This window comes from Melospiza melodia, chromosome 1 (genome assembly GCF_035770615.1).
Source record: "Melospiza melodia melodia isolate bMelMel2 chromosome 1, bMelMel2.pri, whole genome shotgun sequence".
NCBI classification, from domain to species: domain Eukaryota; kingdom Metazoa; phylum Chordata; class Aves; order Passeriformes; family Passerellidae; genus Melospiza; species Melospiza melodia.
Genome location: NC_086194.1, coordinates 2,691,945 through 2,716,309, shown reverse-complemented (window position 1 = coordinate 2,716,309; position 24,365 = coordinate 2,691,945). Strand labels below are relative to the sequence as shown.

At 43.8% G+C, this 24,365-nt stretch overlaps 1 protein-coding gene across 3 annotated transcripts; it reads right to left on the bottom strand.

Annotated features, from left to right (window-relative positions):
• Positions 1-459: 459 nt before the first annotated feature.
• LOC134425667 (meiosis-specific coiled-coil domain-containing protein MEIOC-like) lies at positions 460-22,213 on the bottom strand. 3 transcript variants are annotated; one of them, XM_063170616.1, is made up of 9 exons: positions 22,089-22,213; positions 15,851-15,977; positions 11,605-11,713; positions 11,200-11,355; positions 9,260-9,361; positions 7,001-8,768; positions 4,185-4,313; positions 2,842-3,022; positions 460-1,054 (listed from the first exon to the last, which is right to left on the bottom strand). In XM_063170616.1, exons 4-9 carry the CDS (start codon positions 11,343-11,345, stop codon positions 813-815), a joined length of 2,568 nt encoding a protein of 855 aa, XP_063026686.1. In that variant the 5' UTR covers positions 11,346-11,355; positions 11,605-11,713; positions 15,851-15,977; positions 22,089-22,213; the 3' UTR covers positions 460-812. The 3 variants fall into 3 exon arrangements, with proteins under 3 accessions (XP_063026686.1, XP_063026775.1, XP_063026597.1); XM_063170705.1 differs by lacking the exon at positions 22,089-22,213 and adding an exon at positions 20,447-20,791; XM_063170527.1 differs by lacking the exon at positions 22,089-22,213 and having other exon boundaries at positions 15,851-17,325.
• Positions 22,214-24,365: the final 2,152 nt, after the last annotated feature.

Sequence of the window (24,365 nt, the reverse complement as noted above, 5' to 3'; positions counted from 1 at the left end):
ACTATGTTATATTGTTACTGGTTTTAACCCCACTGAGGAACCAAGAAATCTAATTTCTAATCCTGAGCAAGTTGTCTAACACCTGCTAATGTGCACTTCCACGCAGTTCACACTGCAAAGCTACAAAAATCCACTTTTTTAGTGGGAAAACCAAAGTGGACAATTCTATGGAAAAGCTCAGCTCATAATGGTTTTGCTGGAAACTGAACTGGCAGCACAAAACCAGCACTGAACACTGATTATTCCTGTCAAACAGAGATAACCTGTCCCAAAAAACACCACCACAGCAGCACGGATTGCTCCTGACACAGTGATGAGGTGCAAACTACTCCGTGATCACTTTGGCTCCAGAAAGAACTACATACACATGGTGCAAAAAATGAAAATAAAACAAACCCTGAATGACTACCGAGTACCTTTAAATATCCTAAATTGTCTCATTAGCCAAAAAAAAAAAAAAAAAAAAAAAAAAGAGAATTGAGTTTTTCCAGATTCTGGTTGCTCAGGTCCTGGCTGGGCTCAGAGCTTTGGGTAAGCACAGGAGGAAAGCTCAGCTCTTGTTCAGCTTCCCTAAAATGAAAATTTATCAGCAGCAGACACCTGCAATATTCAACTGCATCAATACCACCACAAACTGTGTCTCCACACCAGAACCACAGCACCACAACTGCAGCATTGACCAGGCACCTTAATTAACCCTTTTTTTTTAACTTAACCCCTTCCTGACATCCAGTGAAATCCACCTCTGGCGGTGCTGGGCAGGACCTGAGCCCTTCCCTCCCCATCCTCGGCTTTCCATTTATTATCGGCGATTATTCCAAAATCTTCCTCTCTTCCTCAGCTTTTCCACTTCCTCTGCTTTCCTGCTCCAGGCTGCTTTTCTCCTGGCTGCTCGTGCTTGAAGGACGAAGCTCTGGCAGGAGGAGTTGTTGGTTTCCAGGTCCAGCAGGAGGGGCTTTGGGCAGGGCCAGCTGCAGCGCGCACCAGAGCGCGGTGCGAGTTGCGCGCGTGGCTCCAGCCAGGGCTCGCAGGGCAGCTGCCAGGGCCAGCACATCTGCAACACAGGGAAAACTCATCAGGGGACAAGCCTGGAAATGTTATTACCAGCTTTTGGTTTCTATGATGGGATCTTTGGTGTCAAGATGACCCTGAGATGTTGGAAAGTCTCTTTTTCCCAGGTCCGAGATCAAAGAAGAAGACTGAATTCCTTGGCTGTCATTCTCAAGGTTGTTTATTCTCTGTTATCTATAAAATTCTCTCTCTGACCTGCTGAGATCTGTCTGGCAGGTTGGTTCATGGCACATTGACCACCTTCAGGGTGGTGTTTACTTTATTTACAATAATTTTCCAATACCTATCACCTATGTTAGACAGTCTGTCTCTACTCTAAACCAATCCAGAAGTGTCACCATCACAGCAGAAGATGGAGGCCAAGAAGAAGAAGGAGAAAGACAGGATTCCTCTATCTTGCCTCTTGAACCCCCATTCTAAATCCCCCAAAATTCTACTTTTTCACCCTGTAACAAATTCTCTATCATTCTACTCAAACCCTTGTGGCTTGTAACTCCTGGCACAAAGGTGGTGATTGTTTCCATGGGCTAAAATCAAAGGCACAGGTGTCTGTGACTCCGTGCCAAGGGCTCTGAGTCCTCTGACAGGGTCTGGAGCCCTCCAAGGCAGTCAGAGGAATGTCCTGGGTCAGGACTGAAGGCACTTGAGACAATAGCTCATGTTTAGACTTACATGTTCTTTATTTCTTATCTACATCACAGTCTCACAGCAGTGAGTTCTGCAGCCTTTCATTAACAAGGCACAAAATGGCCAACTATCTCTTGGTACAATGTCTTTTAAGGATAAACTGTCCAATTAAGAAATGAAATCTAAATTATTTTTACTGTTAACCAAATAACTAATCACTCGAAGTCTGAAATATTGGCATTAAATCTAATCATAATCATCCACTTAACCACTGTGTCCTACTTCTCCTGCCTGGCCAAGAACCTTCCTTCTACTATTCCTGACTCACACTTGGAGTTAAAAAGTCACATGGAACTGTTAGGAGTTATTGTAAAAGTTAGTTTGCATATAGGACTAGTCTTTTAAGAGCACGACGTTTTACATTCATTTTACATTTTAATTTTTGACATCTGAATTGCAAAAGCAAAACATTTTGCTTCTCTTTCCAGCTTATCACAAGAGCAGCTATTCCCCAGCCAAAGGAATCTCACTGTCCCCTTCACTTCAGCACTAAGGACTGAATTCCTCTTTTGCTCTGACACAGCTATTTTCTGAAGAAAAATAATATGATCTTTAACCCCAAACCATAAATTGCCACATTTACTGCTGCTACAGGTTATCCTGGCTTTACTTCAACAGAATTTGGGAAACACACAATGTCATTCCTGGTGGGTTTGTGATTTAGGTAAGGTAGACAATTGTTATGCACAACACTGGCAATTTTTTTATTGTTTTATAAGCTGAAGAGTAAAGAAAGTTTAGCCATACCAGGAAATAATTCTACCTGCTTAAAAACGAGCACATTTTTGCTTTTAGGACAACCACTTATGGTTATATAATGTGACTGAAGTTTTTACAAAAACTCTTCCTAATCAAGAGGATAAAATAGCTTTTTTTAAATAGTAACAGGAAAACAACAACAACAACAGAACTCAAAGTAAGTTAAAGTCTTAAAATTAACAACAAAATTAAAATGTATTTGCAAACTTCCTTGCTGAAGTGACAAAAATTGCTGGGTATTCCAAATTTACATTTTTATGTGGAACACAGTCACAATTAAACCCCTGGAAAAGCTCTGAGGGCTGCAGGAATGGGCAGCATTACCTTTCTCATTGTTGCAGCGTGGCCCCCTGTGACTCCGGGGGTTTGCAGCATTCCCCATCTCATCCTTCCGACGTGCCTGGGTCACCTGAATGGCTTCCAGGTGCAGCTCCAAGGTCCTGGAGATGTTCCTGTGCAGGGGAGCACCACAAAGCCTCTCCATTCTTCCTATCAGTGCGAGCACCTGGCAGAAAACTCAAGCTATTGTTTCATGTCCTTGCTTGCTGTACAAATGTAACTTTTCTACTTTCAAACTTTGCAGCTGCTCTAAGTTCTCTGAGGCCTGCTTTCACAGATTTCTAAAAGTCTTATCTTTACTATTTCCCACAATCCCCCCACTCCCAAATGTAGTAAATACCCTCACAAAGATCAAACAGCAACAGGACATCCCTTCATTATACAGAAACCTCTCCCCATATGAAAGAAAGATGTACTGTCCCAGTAGGGAGCAAAACTAGAAGCAGATCTTTAATAGAGACCATGTCAAAACCCATCATTCCACAGAAAACTAATAACCCTATTTAAATTAATCAGTAAACTTTATCAAAAAACCCCCAAAAACCTAAGTACCCTTGAAAATTTAGTAAAACAACAATTACAAAAAAAAAAATCACATCACACCCACAAATAGTTCTGTATTCATCATCCACAAAAAGACTTCTAACTCCTAGAGATTACTTCAAAACCTAAACAAAACCAAGAAAGCAATCAAAAACATGACACCCCTCCAACCTAGATTTCCTTCTCTATCTATAACTCCAAGAAACTAACCTCTGGTTAGCTTCAATTTAAAAGACTATCCTCATAGTTTAAAAGACAACTGTTCTCATCAATTTAAATGACTGTTTTCTCAACATACCACTCCATCCAAAAAACCATCCCCAAGTTCACCTTTTCAGTTCACAGAATTCACAGAACCAATGGGTTGGAAGAGACCTTAAAGATTACAGAGCCCAACGCAGGCCCCAACACCTCAACTAAACCCTGGCACTGAGCTCCACTGATCAGTTCTACCAGTGAACTCAACCACCAGTTCCAAAAGAGAACCACTACAAAACCACCAAAACCCACTAAGGCTGATGAGTAAACCAACAAATCCCAGATTTGTTGATGAATAAACAAACAAATCCCAGGAGAAGTGCAGGAGTGCAGGCGTACCCAGGCACACTCACGGGCCTGGTCGGTGAGCAGGCGATCCACATGGGATGGAACTCAACCTCCAGTTCCAACTATCAGCCAAAGAAAACCATTACAAAACCACCAAACCCACTGCGGCTGATGAACAAACAAACAAATTCCAGATTTGTTAATGAATAAACAGACAAATCCCAGGACTGCAGGCGTACCTGGGTGCGCTGGCGGGCCTGGTCAGTGAGCAGGCGATCCACGCGGGATGGATTCACAGGGAGCCGTGGCACAGGGCTGGGACTGGAGATAGACTGCCCTGGGAAGTGCCTTGCAAGGTCAGCCTCAGCCTGAAAGGGAAATAATTTGTCAGTGTGATGGTTTGAAGTGAGTACAGTGTGCTCAATCTGGTTTTGGCGCTGTTTGGAATTTTCAAGTGGATTAGGAGTGAGGGCCCGATCGGCTTCTGAGGGCATTGACAGAAAAACATTCCCAAATATCACAGGATCCCAGAGTGGTTTGGGTTGGAAGGGATCTTAAAGCTCATCTTATTCTACCCTCTGCAATGAACACCTTCCACTATCCCAGGGTGTTCCAAGCCCCATCCAACCTGGCCTGGGACACTGACAGGGATCCAGGGACAGCCACAGCTTCTCTGGGCATCCCATGCCAGGGCCTCCCACCCTCACAGGGAGCAATTCCATCCTTTTTCCATGAGGAAAACACTAAACCACTGTTGGTGTAATCCCAAGCTCCCTGAATGTGGATTTGCAACAGAATGATTTGGGTTGAGAAAGGACCTGCAAACTTCCACTATCCCAGGGTGTTCCAAGCCCCGTCCAGCCTTGGACACTCCCAGGGATCCAGGGGCAGCCACAGCTTCTCTGGGCACCCTGTGCCAGGACTTCAGCACCCTCACAGTAAAACTTTCTTCCCAAATCTAATCTAACCCTGCCCTCTTTTGGTTTGAAGTCATTCCCCTTGACCTGTCACTACATGCCCTTGTCAGAAGTCCCTCTCCAGCTTCCTTGCAGGAATATTTCTCTAATTCAGCTCTCCCTCAGAGTTCAACACCTCTCACTGCTTGTCTCAAATGTCACATATTAAGATTATTAAGAAAAAAAAACCAACCAAAACCAGGCGATAACAGCAGCATAAATCACATCTCAAGTGCATTAGGATGAAACTCCCTTTAGCAAAAACTGATACCAGCACTTGAACCCAGAAGATATTTTTCTTTAACAAAGAAAATCTTTAACACAACAGCCAAGCTTCCACTGAGAAAGAGTGGCTTAGCCAGGGTCTAACACAGACAGTGACTAAACATCACCAAATCTATTTTTGGATAGGAAATTCTGACACTTAAGTAAGAAAGACACAGCTAGCAGTAGATTCCTTATCTCATTCCTTCTCCAGGGTACCATGGATGTAAGAGAGAGGGGTCAGGTGCTGCACTCAAGGCTAAGTCCATATTTGTGCATATTTGTACTAAAAGTATGCAGTGAAGTCCTTCTCTTTTTGCTTCACTTATTATTATTTACTACATTATTACTTGTTAATAATTATAATTTTATTATTATTATTATTTTGTCCCTGCCTGACCTAACATGGATTACAAGAGCTGACTCCCCCTGCACTCATCATCTGAGGAACCTGAAAGGCATCCAGAAAAAAATAATGGATGGAGAAAAGGTCATGGAATCGTATAATGACACCAGGTAATTAAGAATTACAGTTAATAAGCAATCAAGTAAACTACGTGCACATTTAATATTGCACATTATTCCTAACTTGTGGAAATGCTTTAAATGTGAGATCCCTAGAAAAGTGGGGTTTATCAAAGGAGACAGGTAAGCTGTGACCCCAAAGCAGCTGCAAAGAACAAGTTTCAGAGAGCTAAAAGGGCTGAGTGATTAAACAAGACAGAGAGAATTACATAAAGTCCCAGGAGGAGTTTCTCTCTCCTTGCAGTCATCCTCTCCTGAGGAATGTGGTTTGGCTGCAGGAATGGGAGCCAGGCTGTGGCTTGGAGGACTGAGAACAGTTTCTATTCTGTAACCACAAACCACCCTGAGAAACCCAGAACAGCTCACTGGGATAAAACTGGAACACTTGGAATGGACCAGAGCAAGGGGTCAATTAAGCCCCTTTGATTAATGAGTATGAGGGTAAACAACCCTCCTTTCATGATGAAATAAAAAGCAGGAGACAAAAACTATGAGGAGGTCTTTGTAAACAACTGAAAACAGGAGACAAGCACTGGATCAAGAACCATCCCTTGCTCACTTCCAGAGCATTCCTGGAAGGCCAGACAGGCAGAGAGGAGGCTTGTTTGAAGGCATCCATGAGAGAACAACACAGGCACCTCCATTCACAATTCCAGAAGTCCATCAGCAAGGCCCCACAGCTGATGATGGAAAGAAAAATAAGTTTTCCAGGTCAAGCCTGCTCAGACACCTTTATCCAGTGATCAGGAGGCTTCTCACACATGGGAGTAGCACCCAGTGTATTATTAAAATCAGGGATTATGGCCAATTTATTTTCTGAGACCTGGCATGGAATTCAGGTATTTGACTCCTCTTGGGAAAGCTCTTCCTCCCTCTTTGGAGCACAGAGTTTTCATTCCCAAGTGCAATACCCTCATTATCAGTGTGATGCTCCCCCTGCCAACAGTTCTGGAAGTGAGTCTAAAGCAGGAAAGTGACTGTAATGAGAGGAGCATAAACTGAAATTCCCTTTGGGAACAAGAAAAATATTGTAGGTTTTCTCTACAGACACACAGAGAGTGCCCAGGATTAGTTACCTCATTTTCTTTCTTACTACTTTACTACAAGAAGAAAAACAAACAGAAGAGAAAGCTGTGACTGTATCATGGACAGTAAAAACCAACCAAACGAAAAAAAAAATAAACAAAACCAAAACAACAACAAAAAAAAACAACCAAAAACCCCAACAAACCAAAGAAGAAACACCATAAAACTTTCTCTCTTAAAACCAGCCCAGTCTTTATCAGGAATCACCACCAGCTGTGTTTTACCTTCTTCCTCTCCTTCTCCAGAGCTCTCCACTGCTCGTGGCACTCCTCCAGGCGGATGTGGAGCTCGTTAGCGGGGCCCCTGCGGCTCCTGGGAGGCCTGAACTTGTTAAATGGGGCTGGGAAGGCAAAGCAGGGGGCAGGGATTTCCCCAGGGAAGAGATCACTCATGAAGGGACTCAAGGGGTTGAAGTCGTCGCAGTGAAAAAGATCAACGAGGTCCGAGAATGGAAACGGCGGCGGAGGGAAACCGAAAGCGTTTGCTGGTGGAAACAGTTGGTGATTAAATGGAGGGAAGCTGGGATTTTGTTTAAAATCAGACATGAATGGGAAGGAAGGAAGCAGAGATGGGTTGATGAAATCTGACAAGCTGCCACCGCTCCGCTCGTGCTTCTTCGGGAACACGTGCAAGGTCTGGTGGTTTGGGGCTGTAGATCCCAAATGAGGGATCCAATGCCTTCTGCCTCTTCTGTCATCTTTACTGCCACTTTCCTGGCTCTGCCTCTTTGGGAACCTGTGGTATTTCTCAGCACGGTCTTCACCTGCAGCCTTCTGCTGCCCAAGCCAGTCGGGTGAAAATCCAACGGGGAATTTGCGGCGCCGCCCGTCCTTGTTCACCCCAGCACCCTCCTGGGACCTTCCAATGGGTCTCATCTGCTTCTGGCTCTCTGAGATGAAATGAGGAACCCCCAGGTGACTGGAAACTCCATTTGATGTCTGTAACCTCCCATCTTTCCTGGGAGGGAGGGTGGGAAGGAGGTGGGAGTAGAAGGAGGGCTGTGTGAAAGGCTGGTGGGTGGGAGAGCCCCCAGACATGGTGGAAACCCCTGATGAGGACTGGGGGCTCGTTGCCATTTGTTTTCCATATGGAATTTCAGATGCAGCAGCTGCCAGACTGTTCCCATCCAGCCATGCACACCCCTGGTATGAGGAGTAATTCCCATTTTGCACAGTGTTTTTCACAGATAAATCATATTCAGCTGCTTGAGGAGAGCTTTCCTTAGGGCCCATATTCACTTTACACTCATCATTATTAAAAGCATCCCCCACAATAAAGCCACAACAGCCATTCTGCACATGGCTTTCCTGGGGTTTCCTGCCTGTTTCTCCAGAAAATGGATTTTCCTTAGGGAGTGGGTTGAAAAAATGAAGGGATGGATGGACAGGTGACTGCAGTTTGTGAGCAGCTGGGAAGTTCTCATATCTCTTAGAGAACAGGTGGCTGTCCTGGGGTACTTTATCCCAAGAGTTATCACCAGGCTGACTGGAAAGATCAGGGGAATACTTAGTTTGTCCTTGAGCATTATTTTTCAGTGCTTTTCCTCTTTTCCAAAGCTCCTTCTGAGTGCTGGGGTTTTCTTTCATCCTGCTCCAAGCAGAAAAAGGGCTAAAACTGGACCCACATTTTTCATAATCTCCATTTAACCTCCTGTGGTCATCATGCTGGTTCCAGCCCCCATTTGGGAAGGAAAACCCTTCCTGGGGAGCTGTGGTGCTGTTCTGCAAGGAGGAATTTTCAGGGTTCTTCAGGGCACTGCTGGCATGAGCACAGGGAGAGAGCCAAGACTCGAGGAGCTGAAGGTCCCCCAAACCTCTGTGCAGCATCTCCACCTCAGGAGGCTCCTGCAGGGGTTCCTGGTGGCAGCTGGAGCCCAGCAGGGTGGGAAAATCCTTGGGTTGGAGCCAGTGCTGAGCCGGCAGCCCTGGGAACTCCCCACTGCTGCCCAGATCAGGTGCCCACGCAGCGGGGAACAAACTGGACAGAGAATTCCTGGAACAGAGTTAAACCAACCTCCCGTCAGGATTTAAAACATTTCTTGCTTTAAAATAATTCACACATCACGCACAGCTCTCCTCAAAAACAGGAGGAATATTCCCACTGCAGCTGAGCAAGTGCTCTGTGAAATCTCATCACCCACGCTGTTTATTCTGCACGTTCAGAAATGCAGAGTTTATTTGGATTTATTAGATATCTCAGATTCCACTGTGTTCTGTCAGCTCCCTACTGGTTAAAATTAATTATATTTTTCCCCCTCTTCAAATGCTGTAAAGCTGATGGAAAACTTGTTGAAATTTGCATTTTTAACAGTTCGGTATTGTTTTTTATACCGGCAAATGAAGTGAAAACACTTCCACGTTTTAAGGGGATTTGAAAGGCTGTCGTTACTCAAATTAATTAATTAAAAATCTCTATCATTTTTTGTGTGACAATGGGCATAAAAACCAGCACAGGAATTGTAAGAACCTTCAAAACAAACTCACCAATCTGTAGCTGGCTCTGGCTTGTTTGGCTCCTCTAAAATGCTCGACACCAGCCCAAACACATCAGGGCCATTGCCAGAGTAAGGAAGATTTATTGGTGCCCTGAAAAAAACAAAACAAAACAAAACAAAACAAAACAAAAAAAAAAAAAAAAAAAAAAAAAAAAAAAAAAAAACAGAGTAAAAGTGTTAAGTAAGTAAAACTTATTAAAGTTAAACAGGCAAAAAGAAGATCAAACCTTTATCTTGGCAGCATTTTTTTTAGTTCTGAATTTATTGTATCCTCAGCATCCCTCTACAGAAATCCCTTCCTGCATTTGTGAATTCTACAGCCCAAGAGAAGTAGAATTATTTTCCTTCTGTTTTTACCAGAGACTTTCCAAGCACCAAAAATTTCCCTCTCTTTCCAAGGGAAAAAAAAAACTGTTTCATGAACATTCCTTCAAACCTTGACTGTCTTGTTTAGAGCATAAATAGAAATCACTACTCTCAAAGTCTGGAGCACTCTAATTCACCTACTGCCAAATAATTCAAAAACTATTATGCTAATCTCAAAAATAATTTATATATAAGTTATATATACTTAACTTGAACCACTTTTCAATCCCCTTCTGGACAGGTCAAAATTTTACTAGATATTTCTGGTAAACACCCAAGGTTTGCAACAATCTTTAAACAAACCCAACTTTTTTACTTCTAGTGCAAGATCAGATTTTCATGGAGTTGTTTGCAGTAACTCCTGATTCTTCCTCACAAGCGAATTACAGAGCTCTCCTTCCCTCCATCCTCATTATTTTGCTCCAATAAACTTCCCTTCCTTCCTCACCTTTCAGGGTTCTTGAAGATCTGAGATTTTCTGGTCCCACCTCACCCAAGCCCCCTTGGCTGCCACACAATTGCTCACTGACTTTGCTGATTAACAGAGACCATAAAATTGGGACAAACTCATATAAAAAAAAAAAAAATCACATTTTTAATCTCAGTGAGAATCACACCCTGCTGGCTTTTCAGACCTCACCAGTTTCACCTCTAACTCAGTCCCTGATTTACCCTATGATTGCTCAGTTTCCTCTCCCAAGGAACCTGAATTTAATTTAGGATGCTCAGAAGTGCAAAGGTTCTTGAAAATGTTCTGTGAATGCAGAACTGATATTTGATAACCAGATCTTTTATGTGCTTTGGTCAAATAGCAAAGTTTTTTCTTTACTTTTTGTTCTTTTTTTTTTTTTTTTTAAGGGAGGCCTCAAGGAATTTTGAATATCCACAGGCTCAGAATGGGTATAGACATGAATTAACCCAATAATTTACATGAATTAACCCTAATTCCAAAACTTGTTTGTTTTTTAAAGCTAGCTTGCAATAATCTAAAGGCTGCTTTAAGAAAATACCGTATACTTTATTTAGCAAATCGCCACTCCTTGCTTAAAATTAACTCTCACAGCTGACACCAAAGCTGTGATCTTTTATTCAAAAATACACCTCACTCTGACATTTCCCACTGAAAACCAAAAAAAAATTAAGGTTTTTTGCAATCCATCATCTTATTTAACTGTTTCCTTTCAGCACCTTGTGAGCCAGTGGACTCCACTTTCTGCTCAGCTCAGATTTTGCTTTTCTTATTAAGCAAATGATACAAAAAATGCAGTGAGGCATTAGAAATGCTCATTAAAAGAGCATTTTCGCACCAAAAGCTGCTGTGTCAGTCTCTATCACCCAATAAAAAAGTTTCTATCACCCTCCAAAAAAGGCAATATTCAGTCACTGTCACTTGGCTTTAGGATGGAAAAAACAAACCCCACACATCTTTTTTTCACAACCTCAGTAATAACCACCACAGAGCAAAGAAAACCTGCTGAGCTTCCAGAGACGCCTGAAACTCTCCCAAAAAAAATCCAGAATTTGTTCTGTAACACAAGAAGGCCCCAGCAGGGATGCTGATACCTTTTTTTTGGGCACTCCTGGAAGGCATTTTGGGATCCAAAATCCTCAGCACACCCCAGCCAGTCCCTGCACAGCTGGGAGGGCTCTGGGGGCGTGGGGGGACTGGGGACTGCTCCCAGGAATGGGGAGAACAACTGGGTGTCCATGGTTTGCCTCCTGCAGGGAACAGATAAAAAATAATATTATTTAATATTAGATGTTCATCTGGTGAGCAGGAAAGGCAGCAGAGTAAAGCTTTGCTTTTGTTTCCTGAAATAAATTAATTTTTCAGCACGGCGTAACGTAACCACAACAAAAGGATCAAGTCTAAATCATGTCCCTCCCTTGCCTTAAACTAACCCAAATCTGTCCTCCAAAAATAAATATGCATAAAATAAATGCAATAAATAAATAGAGCTGACTTACTGCACAGCAATAGGGATTCTCCACAGGTTTCACATTTTAGGTGTTGGTGTGGCACCTTCAGAGCTCTATGAGACTGGGAATGCACCTGTGCCAGGCAAACACATCCCCTCTGGAAAACAAGAGCCATCATCCCTGTTATACCCCAAAAAACACAAAATATTCCAGTGAAGAAGGGAGAGGCATCTGGGAACTCCACAGAGCAAAATGTGGGTGAAGAAAAGTAACTCAGTACTGCTGCAGAAAGGAATATCACAAATAAATTATTTCTTCCAAGGTTATTTATGCCAAGAAAAACTGGAGCAGACGGTATTTGAGGCCTCTTCAAACCTGGAATTCTCTGAATTTAATTTACTATTAATCCTTGGCCTACTGAAAGCTGTCCCAGACCCAGATCTCCATTCCTGGAGATTTTCTGGAAAGGTTGGACAGAAATATTCTCTGGTCATGTGTGTTTTTACCAAGAGCAGGGCAGAACAACTCTGCAGTGAATAAATTTATTTTAAATAAATAAATAAAAACTTTACACAAGTTTATCACTTGCTACAAACTGATTTTGCACACCCAAACCAATCCCTATTAAATAACAAAATTAGAGGCATTTAAGACCCCAAGGAGACCACACAAATATCCTGTAAAATTCCATATAAACAGCATGGAACATATGAACAGCCTGGCAGTGTTTATTTAACCAAATATTAGGTTAAATAAATGCTAATATTAGGCCAAAATCCCACAAGAATTTAGCAGCACACCCACAGCCCCTGGTCCTGTTTGGGCTACCAGGGAGCAGCAGACAGAGAGAAATCCCTGCTCCTTGGCCAGAGAATAAAACATTTGTGCACAGATTAAAAATAGGATGTGTAACAAATGGATTTATGTTTTATTTCCAGAGCCATTCATCACTGCTGATGGGAGCTGTGTCTAAAGCCCAGGAGAAGAGGGACTTCATGTACCCTAGATAAGGCTCAGTGCTTCCACAGCACTGGAGCCTGTCCTTCCCCCCAGGCAAACACTGAATTCTCCTCAGGGGTTTACACAGGAACCACTAACAAGCTGCAGGGGAAAAAAAAAAAAGGGATGGAAACTCAGAATTAAAAAGCAATTAATTCAATTAATTAAATTTAACTCAAAAAATCAGAGTTTAATTAAATGCAGCCTTAAAAAAAAAGAGGGGGAAAAAAATCAAATTATTTCATTTATTCCCCTGCAAATCCCAGGAAAGCCACTGGTCTTAATAAATCACCATCAAAAACAACAATAAAAAACTACATCTAAAGCCTAGACAGGTGTGGTGGACTAATTTTTTCATTCAAACAGTGAAGGAACAGACAAAAAAAAAAAACTATTTACCAAAACCATTCACTATTTCCAAAAGCCTCAAGCAGTTCCTTGGACTTAAATTCTCTGCCAAAGTTTCTTTTGAGGAGAAATACATGAGCACAACCTCATCAGTAAAATGTTAATATTTCAGGTATAAATTTATACAAAATTAAACAGCATGAAAGCTATTAGACATTGATATTGTTGTGGTATTTGTGACAAGAAAAAAGGAGAGATTTGCATCAGCTATTAAGAGAAAGTTGCTTCCTGTCAGGGTGGGGTGGCCCTGGCACAGATTCCAAGAGAAGCTGTGGCTGCCACATCCCTGGCAGTGGCCAAGGCCAGGCTGGAGCAGCTGGGACAGTGGGAGATGTCCCTGCCCATGGCTGGGGGTGGAATGAGATGATTTTTAAGGTCTCTTCCAACCCAAACCATTCTGGGCTTCTGTGCTCTGCCAGATCAGTGAAAGATGTGCCTGAGGCATTTGCCACATAGAGGATTCTCCCAGATGGGGCAGCTGGAAACAGAGACCTGAACCCTGTGAAAAGCCTCTCTCAGCCAGGATTCCACGGCAGGAGACTGCCTGGAACCCTGATTATTGAGAATTTCAGATTTCTGTGCTGCCAGACCCCAAGAGAACACTGCACCGACCTGAGGCCCTGGAGAAGCTTCCAAAATGGAATGACAGAACTGGGATTGTGGGTGTGGAGTTTGGATAGAAGTGTGTGAGATCACAGGGTGGGAAACTCAGAGTTTAAGGGTTTAGAATACAGTAATGGATATAAAGCAAGGTGGAGGTTTGGGGTGGAGACTGCTCCTTCTTCTTCACCTTCCTCCTCCTCCTTCTTCATCTTCTTTTCCAAGTCCCCATTGCAGCCATGGGTGATTGTTTATTGGGTTAAAAGTGAAAATAATTGAGGTGTCATTTCTTAATTGGACAGTTGATCCTTCAAAGGCCTTGCAGAGAGAGATGGGGCTCCATTTTTAGTTTGTGAGAGTGAAGTGCTGCAGAACTCAGGATTTGTGTGTGTGTGACAGAGATAAGAGCTGATAAACATCTGAGTCCCAACAAGAAACACCATCTCACACATTCAATCCTGACCTTGGCAGAAAAGAAGCAAAAGAATTGACAGACACTCCCATGTTGCCCCTCATCACTGGAAGGGTTTTGCTCCCAGAGTTGTCCAAAGCCCTGAAAGCAGCTCCAGACTCATGGCTGTCATTCCAAGATGCCAGGAGCTTGGGAGATCCCTTGGGCTACCTGGAAGGAGTTTTAGGAATTTTCCTGGAGAATCCTAAATTATGCCAGGGTTATGAACATCTGGGGGACTGGAACAGAATGATTTGGGTTGGGAATGGACCTGCAGGTTCCACCAGACCAGGCTGCTCCAAATCCCAATGTCCAACCTGGCCTTGGGCACTTCCAGGGATCCAGGGGCAGCCACAGCTGCTCTGGGAAGCTGCTCCAGGGTCTCAGCACCTTTAGGAAGGATTTCCTCCTCTTTAGATGTCAGAAGAGCTTCTGGCTCATATCAGATTAAGAGTTCTCTGAGAAAACCTTTTATAAGCTGAAAAATAACCTAACCACAGCTAAATATTGCTCCATTTTACAATCAGGAGAAACTGCTTTCACTGACATGAAATCCCACCTGACAGAGCTCTTGATTTTCCAAAAAAAGCATTAAAATTAGCCAAAAGCCTTTTTAGAATCAGTTATCCTAAAGCTGCAGGATCTCCCTGCCCCAGAGCACTGCAAGAACATCCCTGATAACAACAGCAAACCACAGCCCTGCAGCATTATCACACCCACACTGAGGGGATTCTGCTCTCATTCCTTGGCAGGGGAAGGATTTCCTGTTTATTCCTTGGCAGGATAAAACAAGCATAAAAACATGCTGTTTTGTGGCTTTTTGAAGATTTTTAATAACTCCCACCTATGGATTTCTTAATCTGTAGCACATGGGGACTGCCTGACTCATTCAGGGTGCACTGCCAGGGATTCTCTGAAACCACTAGGTAAAAAAATAAAATAATAAAAAACCCAAAATAAACCAAATCTCTAAATTTCTTTTTTGGGTTTCCCAGGAAATGAACCAGCAGAAGTAAACAGGCAAAAAGAATATGCAAAAAAACCAAATTCAGGGAAGAAAATAGGTCAGTTATTCAGACCCCTTAATATCAGGGATAAAACTATAAAAATGGCAGATTACTGAAGACTTCCCTCTAAATCCTGAACTCACATCATCAAAAAGATTTGTCACAGCAGCAAAAGGAAAGGATCCTTTTCAGCAGCCAAAGAATCAAGAAACTTTTTTTCTGAGGAAAATCCCAAGTCTGCCAGACCACTCTTAACTGGGTCAAAATCACCTTAAAAAAAGCACCTTTTAAGGAGGGGGAACAAGGTGTGTGTGTGGGAATAAAAGTGAATAAAATAAATTTTAAGGTGTGTGTGCATAAATAAATAATAATAAAAATAATAAATTAATATTCATAAATAAATTAGATTAATAAATTTATGAGGTGTTTGTTCAATACATGGGTTCTGTTGCCCAATTACAATTAAGAATATTCACAGGCTCACAGACCATTTGTTTATTTTGTTTTAACACAAGAACCTAAATATTCATTTTATACCACCAAAGATTTTTGGGTTTGTTTTTATTTTTTTGGGTGCACGGAAACTTCCAGCAGCTGTTCTTCAGGACTTTGTGGTGAGCCTGACAAAGCCAAGAACAGCTTGGAGGATCTGCTGGATTCCCATGACCAGAGGATGACTCTGACACAACCAGGGAGAGCTGCTCCACCTGGGATGCAACATTCCCTCCAGGTGCTGAGGCTTTATGTAACATGGTTATTCACCATAAAACAAACCCCTCACCCAAGTTTTTATTTCTGCTGCCCTGCAAAAGCTCAGCTTTGGGCTCACCTGCGGCTGGCACTGCCCAGGGGTGGCACTTGGACCATGTCCCTGTCATCAGCACCCAGGTTCTCTCCTCTGGAGCGAGCAGCATTGCGTGCAGGCTGGGATCAAGGCTCCTAAGGAACAACTTCTCCTGTTAAAAGCAATAAAAAACCCAAAAAAAAGCAGTTACCAGGTCTGTCAAAGCTGTATTTGTACACAAAATTCATTTCTAGCTCCCCCAGCCCAGCCATCCCTATCCCAAAGCCAGACACGGAAATCCATCCTGCCAGGGAAGGGGTGAGAACTCACTCATGGGGAATTTTGGAAGGCATTTTATCATTGTTGTTGCTTTTAATGAAGGGATGGGGCTATTTTCAGGCTAAGAATGCTTTATTGTTCAGATAAACATCAGTCTCAGAGGCTGTGAGATTTTAGAGGAGCAAGCAGTTGGCCATAGCTCAGAGTAGTCATAATTTCTTTGTTACAAGACAATATAGAACTTTCTAAACTAATAGACAGCTGCTATAGGGTTTATTTTGCTTTTCTGACCCATCACCTTTACTCATTTCTCCTGCCCTGTGGATGCTTTTGTCCAATGGGCTTTTGTCTCACATGCATAAATATATTTCTATTATAACTTCTAAACTCACAGCTCACTCCATACAACCACTACAGTATAAACCCCTTCACCATCTTATCAATACAATTTCTCACTTATTTAAAGCAAATTCTCTTTCTTACAACTACAGAAACATAAGTTTATGATTTTTCTACTTAACATCTGTATATTATATTTTTACACCAATCCAAGCTTCTTTCAAAGATACAAATCAAATCCTTCAGTGCTCATAGAAGTTTCTGTTTTTTCAATTCCCACAGAATTTGAGACAGGACTTCTGAATTGGTTTTGATGATGTGGTTTATTTTTCTTACCTTTTGCACAGATAGGAAGGGTGAGTTTGGCTTACATCTTTACTGTATGGTTTGAAGGTTACAAGACTTTTAAAGGAGTTATTGACTACTAAAACACTGCTAACAAGGATCTTTATGCTTTTAACTTAAATGCATGAATCTGAAATGCAAGGAACTCTCAGAACTTTGGGCCTGTAAGCCAAAGCTTAGAATTAAACCCAGGCTTTGATTTGACCTTGGAAAAGGCTCCCAAACTGAGGTGCTAGAAGGGAGAATGTGGATTTACAGTTTAAAGCAGAGAATGTTAAGCTAAGTAGAGGAAGTTTAGAGTTTTAAAGTTTCAGATATATGAAAAATTAAAAGTAGTTACAGAAGTAAACAAGGAGTTTATAATACAGTACTGTAGCTTTGTGTGTTATAACATGGTTGGCTTAGAAAACTCACACTGTAGCATGGATCCATAAGACAAAATAGTTAAAGATTAAATCAAAAAACAAATATTCTTGGCATAAATATCCTATTGGCAGCGTTTTATTGGTCAACAACTCCTTAAAAAAATCTTGTAACTAAGGGTCTGGTGACCTTCTGAACCATGCAGTGAAGATGTGAGCCAAGCTCACCCTTCCTGCCTTATCAACTATATTCTCACTGTACCAATTTTTTGGTTACCAATAGGAGAAATTTTTTTTTTTAAAATAAATCTTGAACAATATTATCAACAGTGCATTTGATGCGTCGCAAAGAATTAACATAGGCAATAGAAAAAAGGAATTAGAAAAAATAGAAAAAAGGGGAAGATAAGAAAATAAACTGCGCCATCAAAAACAATTCAGAGGTCCCAGCTCAAATTCCTTCCAATATTCCCCACAAGTGAATTATCAGAGTCAGGCATTGGAGCAGGATGGCAGGGAAGTGCTGGAATCCATCACCATCATCAATGGTGGAACCGCCAGCAGTGCTCAAAAGGGATCTGAATGTGACCCGTGGGGACAGGGCTGGACTTGATGGCCTCAGAGGTTTTTTCCAACCTGACCAACACCCTGTTCCCAAGAGCACTCCAGGTGGAATGTTCTGATCCCCAAATCCTTCCACTTTGACCCATTACAGCACAAGGGACTGTCCAGCTGTGGCTGTCCCCTGCCACACGTGTGACACTTGTCAGGACACAGCAATGTCCCAGGGGACAGAATCAACACCCGGCACAAACCTAAGGCTTCATCTTCACTGAACTTCACTCAGAGCTTTGAGGCAGCGCAGCTTTTATGATTAATATAAATTAGAATAAATTTCGCAGCAGTCACGTTACGATAAATTCTCCAAACCTGACAAAGCAGCTGCTCCTGTCCTAAAGGAAGGAGACGATGTCAGACTGTTGGAGCCCTGGCTGCTGAGAATTTCAGATTTCTGTGCTGCCAGGCACTGACCCCCAAGAGAACACTGCACTGACCTGAGGCCCTGGAGAAGCTTCCAGAATGGAATGATAGAACTGGGATTGTGGGTGTGGAGTTTGGATAGAAGTGTGTGATACCACAGGGTGGGAAACTCAGAGTTTAAGGGTTTAGAATACAGTAATGGATATAAAGCAAGATGGAGGTTTTGGAGTGGAGGTTGGTCCTTCTTCCTCACCTTCTCCTCCATGGGTTTGGGTGGTTTTGTGTAATTGGATAAAAAAGTCCCCATTGCAGCCATGGGTGGTTGGTTATTGGATTAAAAGTAAAAATAATTTCGGTGTCATTTCTGAATTGGACAGTTGATCCTTCAAAGGCCTTGTAGAGAGAGATGGGGCTCCATTTTTAGTTTGTGAGAGTGAAGTGCTGCAGAACTCAGGGTTTGTGAGACTGTGACTGATAAACATCTGAGTCCCAACAAGAAATTCCATCTCACACATTTAATCCTGACCCTGGCAAAAAAAAAGCAGCAACTCCACATCCCACTGTGGCTGATTCCCCCCATCCTGCAGCACCAAATCACCAAGGATTTGGCTGATCTGATGTCCAACCTGGATTTTGCTCCCAGAAATGGGATCTCACCACACCAACCTTTTATCAGCTGTTTTTCTGTCAAGGCACCCCTCACCATACACATTATTGATCTGGTTAATCATTACCTCTGTGCCACAACCCTTATTTGCAACTTCAGAAGTAGATTTCAAAAGCACTCAGGAATATCCTGAAGCCCAAACAACAATCCATTGATCCCTCTAAAACAGGAATTCCCTGAAATGATGGGAAACTCCCAAACTGTTGCAGGTGCTGCGTTTGGAATTCACAACCCACACAAGAGTCCAAGTGAAGCTTAAAATTCACACAGGTGCTCAAAAACAGCTTTGGGTGCTGCCCTTGTGCTCCAGCCTCCTAGAGATAAATATATTTTCCATCTGTGGCTGCCACAAAGAGATGCTTCTTGCACTAGTGGGAAATAAAAAGGGGATTTCAGAAGGAAATGGGGAAGGCCTGAGAACTTCCAACCACATTACAAGCTCCAGAATCATCAGGTGCCAGGTTTGAAGACCCACATTTCCCTCTAACACATCTTTTTATTTATTTTTTTTTACTTATTTTATATTTAGGCCTGCTTTACAAAGCTACATGGCAGAAAGGTTTTGGGGATAAGAGGTTCCAACCAGCTCCTCAATTCCATCCCTGAAGGAAGGCAGTGATACCTTTGACAGGTGCCTCTTTCTGAGCCAAAAACCCCCACCCAAACACACAAATCATTTCTGCAACATTTCTATTAAAGCCTCTAACTCATAACCTCTCCACTGACTGAAATTCTTGCTTTAGTTAAAAAAAAAAATTAATAATTTGCCAGCAGAGAGTTTAGAAACAAAGCCCTGCTCAGACATGCTCTTAAACCATTTCAAAAAGTTACCAATATTGTTTTTAATGATAGATCTTACACCTCTACACTCCTGATTGTTGCCCAAAGCCACAAATACTCTGAACACTTCACTCCCACTATTTCTAAGTGGTTTACTCTGAAGTTTCACCTTTTTTAAATGCAGGCTACATGACAATAAAAGGGAATGGAATTCACCTTCACTTACAATTCCTGTCACATTTCACACTCCATTATCTCCTAGGAGTCCCAGGATACATAAGGGAATATTAAACAGGTAATGAGATTTTACTGGACTTCCACTCACTTTAATGACAAATAATCCAAAGGCACCACAAGTGCCTGATTTGTAGATAATGTCCTGTGCTGTAAAATAGGATTATTGGTACTAAAATAAACCTTTTCGTTCAGGAATATAAAATTCCAGCTAGAGTTACAAAATATTTCTCCCAGTTCATTCTGACCTATCCAGTACAGTTAAAATTCTACTAAATCAAACTCTTTCCAAATATATCCTAAAGTGCACAAAAATGCTGAAATTATGCATTGCTGAATGGGGAAAACCCACACTTACTGAAGTTACAACTGCTGTAACATGTGGACAAAAATAAACAGAACTTTTAAATCAGCTGAACAGAGATCAGGACACACTAAATATTATATAAAAGTTTGTGTCTTAATTTCATTAGACTATTCAAATTAGATATAAAGCCACTTTTCCCATTTGATTTCCTCCTCCCTTTGTGAAAATAAAGTCATAATTAAGTGTCCTCAGGGCTTCAGATTGGAACAAAGCACTGTCACAACATCCCTTCAAACACCTAAACTGTTTCTAAAGAGGAACAGACAAGTTTTTAATGTTTTCATTACCTGGTTGGGAAGTAACTACACATCTCAAGATGACAGCAAGATTCTCAAATTTCCCATTCACTTTGAGAAAAACTTTTATAGCCTCCTGCTAGGAGGCTCTGGAGCTCAGCATCACGAGATAACTGGAGAAATCTGAGTTTTATCAGCACTGGTATCAAATAACCACCTGAAAGCTCTGAGAAATCTGAACACTGAACACTACTAGGAAAGTAACTCACCACACTTTTTTTTAACTACAGCAATCTCAGCCAACGTTACTGTGCAGAAATCACTGTAACATCAGCGATCTGATCATGAAATCAACATCAGTATCACCAATATCAGCAGAAATCAGTATCCTGGGTGGTCTTCCAGATGTTCAAACCACCAGCATCTCTCTGGACACCCTGAATTATCCTCTGGGCAGCTCAAGCATCCCACGGACACCCCAAATTCTCCTTCAGACAGCCCAATCATCCCTCCAGGCACCCCGAATTATCCTTTGGGAAGCCCGAGCATCCCTCCAAGCATCCCAAGTTATCCCTCCGGACACCCAGAATTAGTTATCCCCACCAGACACCCCAAATTATCCTCTGGGCAGCCCAATCATCCCTCCAGACACCCCGAATTATTCTTTGGGCAGCCCGAGCATCCCTCTGGACATCCCAAGTTAGTTATCTTCCCCCCCAGACACCCCAAATTATCCTCTGGGCAGCCCAAGCATCCATCCAGGCACCCTGAATCATTCTTCTGGACACCCCGAGTCAGTTATCCCCTCCAGACACCCTGAATTATTCTTTGAGCAGCCCAAGCATCCCCCAGGCACCCCAAATTATTCTTTGGGCAGCCAGAGCATCCCTCCAGGCACCCTGAATTATCCCTCTATACACCCCGAGTTTGTTATCCCCTCCAGACATCCCGAATTATCCTCTGGGCAGCCCGAACATCCCTCCGGGCACCCCAAATTATTCCTCTGGACACCCCGAGCATCCATCCAGGCACTCCAAGTTATCCCTTCAGACACCCCGAGTTCGTTATTCCCCGGGAAGCCCAAGCACCCCTCCGGGCACCCCGAGTTATCCTTCGGGCACCCCGAGCATCCCTCTGGACACCCCGAGCATCCCTCCCAGGCATTCCAAGTTATCCCTTCAGACACCCCCAGTTAGTTATCACCCTGGGACACCCCGAATTATCCCTCTGCCCTGGACACCCCGAGCATCCATCCAGGCACCCCAAGTTATCCCTCTGGACACCCCGAGTTTGTTATTCCCCGGGAAGCCCAAGCACCCCTCCGGGCACCCCGAGCATCCCTCTGGACACCCCGAGCATCCCTCCCAGGCATTCCAAGTTATCCCTTCAGACACCCCGAGTTAGTTATCATCCTGGGACAGCCCGAGCATCCATCCAGGCACCCCAAGTTATCCCTCCGGACACCCCGAGTTTGTTATCCCCTCCGGACACGCAGAAACCTCATCCCGCATCCAGAGCCAACTTGCACCGAGACCAACCCGCGCAGCCGCCGGGTCCCACCTGCCATTCCCCGGCTGCTCTCGCTGCCCCCGGCACAGCCCAGCGAGACCGGAGCCGAGCCCGGCGGGGCAGGGGCGGCCGGAGGAGCCGATCCCCGATCCCGTGCCCCGGCCAGCAGCGGATCCCCGCTCACCCCCGTTACCACACGCGCTCCGTTGCCAGGCTATGACAGCAAAGCGTCTCCTCCGCCCTCCCGGAGCCGCGGGACAGCGCGGGAAGCAGCGGGAAAGCCTCGGGAAAGCCCCGGGGAGCGGCCCCGCCGGTGTCACCTCGGGCTGGCCGGGCCACGGAGGCTCCCGGGCGGCGGGGCCGGGCGCGGGGAGGCCCCGGAGGAGCGCGGGGAAAGCGGAGCTCACACTCGGCCGCCGCCGCTGCCCAGCCAGTCCCGGCCCGGGAGCGCTGATGTCACCGCAGGGCCGGGCGGCGCGGGGACGCTGGGAATTGCAGTCCGTGCCCGAGGACTGGGAATTGCGGACCGTGCCCGGTGTTCCCGAGGATTGGGAATTGCGGACCGTGCCCGAGAATTGGGAATTGCAGTCCGTGCCCGAGGAGTGGGAATTGCAGCCCGGTGTGCCCGAGAATTGGGATTGGGAATTTCGGTCCGTTCCCGGTATCCCGAGAATTAGGAACTGCAGTCCGTGCCCGGTGTGCCCGAGAATTGGGATTGGGAATTTCGGTCCGTTCCCGATATCCCGAGGATTAGGAACTGCAGTCCGTGCCCGGTGTGCCCGAGGATTGGGATTGGGAATTCCGGTCCGTTCCCGGTATTCCAAGGATTGGGAATTGCGGTCTGTACCTGGTGTGCCCGAGGATTGGGAATTGCGGTCCGTGCCCGGTGTGCCCGAGAATGGGAAATGGGAATTGAAGTCTGTGCCCGGTATCCCGAGATTGGGAATTGCGGTCCGTGCCCGGTATCCTGAGGATTGGGAATTGCGGTCCGTGCCCGGTATCCCGAGATTGGGATTGGGAATTCCGGTCCGTTCCCGGTATCCTGAGGATTGGGAATTGCGGTCTGTACCTGGTGTGCCCGGGATTGGGAATTGCAGTCCGTGCCCGGTATCCTGAGGATTGGGAATTGCGGTCTGTACCTGCTGTGCCCGGGATTGGGAATTGCGGTCCGTGCCCGGTGTTCCCGAGGGCGGGATTGGGAATTGCGGTCCGTTCTCTCCCTCCCGAGGTTTGGGATCGGGAATTGCGTCCGTTCCCACTGTCCCCGAGGTCTGGGATTGGGAATCGCAGTCTGTGCCCGGTGTCCCCGAGGATCGGGAATTGCGGTCCGTTCCCGTTATCCCGAGGTTTGGGATCGGGAATTGCGGTCCGTTCCCGTTATCCCGAGGTTTGGGATCGGGAATTGCGGTCCGTTCCCGTTATCCCGAGGTTTGGGATCGGGAATTGCGGTCCGTTCCCGTTATCCTGAGGTTCGGGATCGGGAATCGCGGTCCGTTTCCCCTCTCCCGGAGGTTTGGGATCGGGAATTGCGGTCCGTTCCCGTTATCCCGAGGTTTGGGATCGGGAACTGCGGTCCGTTCCGGTTATCCCGAGGTTTGGGATCGGGAATTGCGGTCCGTTCCCGTTATTCGGAGGTTCGGGATCGGGAATTGCGGTCCGTTCCGGTTATCCCGAGGTTTGGGATCAGGAATTACGGTCCGTTCCCGTTATCCCCAGGTCGGGATCCCCTTGCCCGCGGGGTTTATAATGAGCTGAGCCGGTTAATGAGGAAACGCTGCCCGGGTGGGAAAGCAGCGCCCGCAGGTTTGGGAAATGCGGCTTCTCCTCCCCAATTAGCGGCTAATTGTGCTCAGGTGATCATTATTCTGTAGTTACGTATAAATATAGAATATTTAATATTATATACATATACGTATATATATATGTAAAAGTATATCTATATATAAGTATATTAAAGTATATAATAATAACGTATAACAATAAGTAAAAATATCTATTTGTATATATAGAAAAGTATATAAGTATAAATATATAGAGAGAAATATATATGTACATGTACATGTGTGTGAAAGCATATCTATAAAAGTATATCTGTAAAAGTATATAAATATATATCAAAGCATGTGTGTATATATGTATATATTTTTAAACTATATAAGTATATAGCTATTAAAAAGTATATATATAAATGTATATATATATTTGTATGTGTGTGGAAGCACATATATAAAATTATATAAATATATCTTTAAAAGTATGTGTGTATGTATGTATAAATAGTTAAATATATAGTTAAATATATGTATAAATAGTTAAATAAATAAATAGTATGTATATTTACAAGTTTATACATAAATGTATACATATATATATTTATAGGTGTGTGTGAAAGTACACATATAAAAGTATATAAGTACAAATATATATAAAATTATATGTATATAGATTTATGTATATTTAA

Excerpts from the sequence above, each read along its gene's own strand:
- LOC134425667 (XM_063170616.1), bottom strand. The coding sequence starts at position 11,345 with ATGGACACCCAGTTGTTCTCCCCATTCCTGGGAGCAGTCCCCAGTCCC. Across the intron at positions 8,769-9,259 it reads CCAGAGCCAGCTACAGATTG|GAATTCTCTGTCCAGTTTGT; the intron begins GTGAGTTTGTTT and ends ACTCTGTTCCAG. Across the intron at positions 1,055-2,841 it reads ACGCTGCAACAATGAGAAAG|ATGTGCTGGCCCTGGCAGCT; the intron begins GTAATGCTGCCC and ends CCTGTGTTGCAG.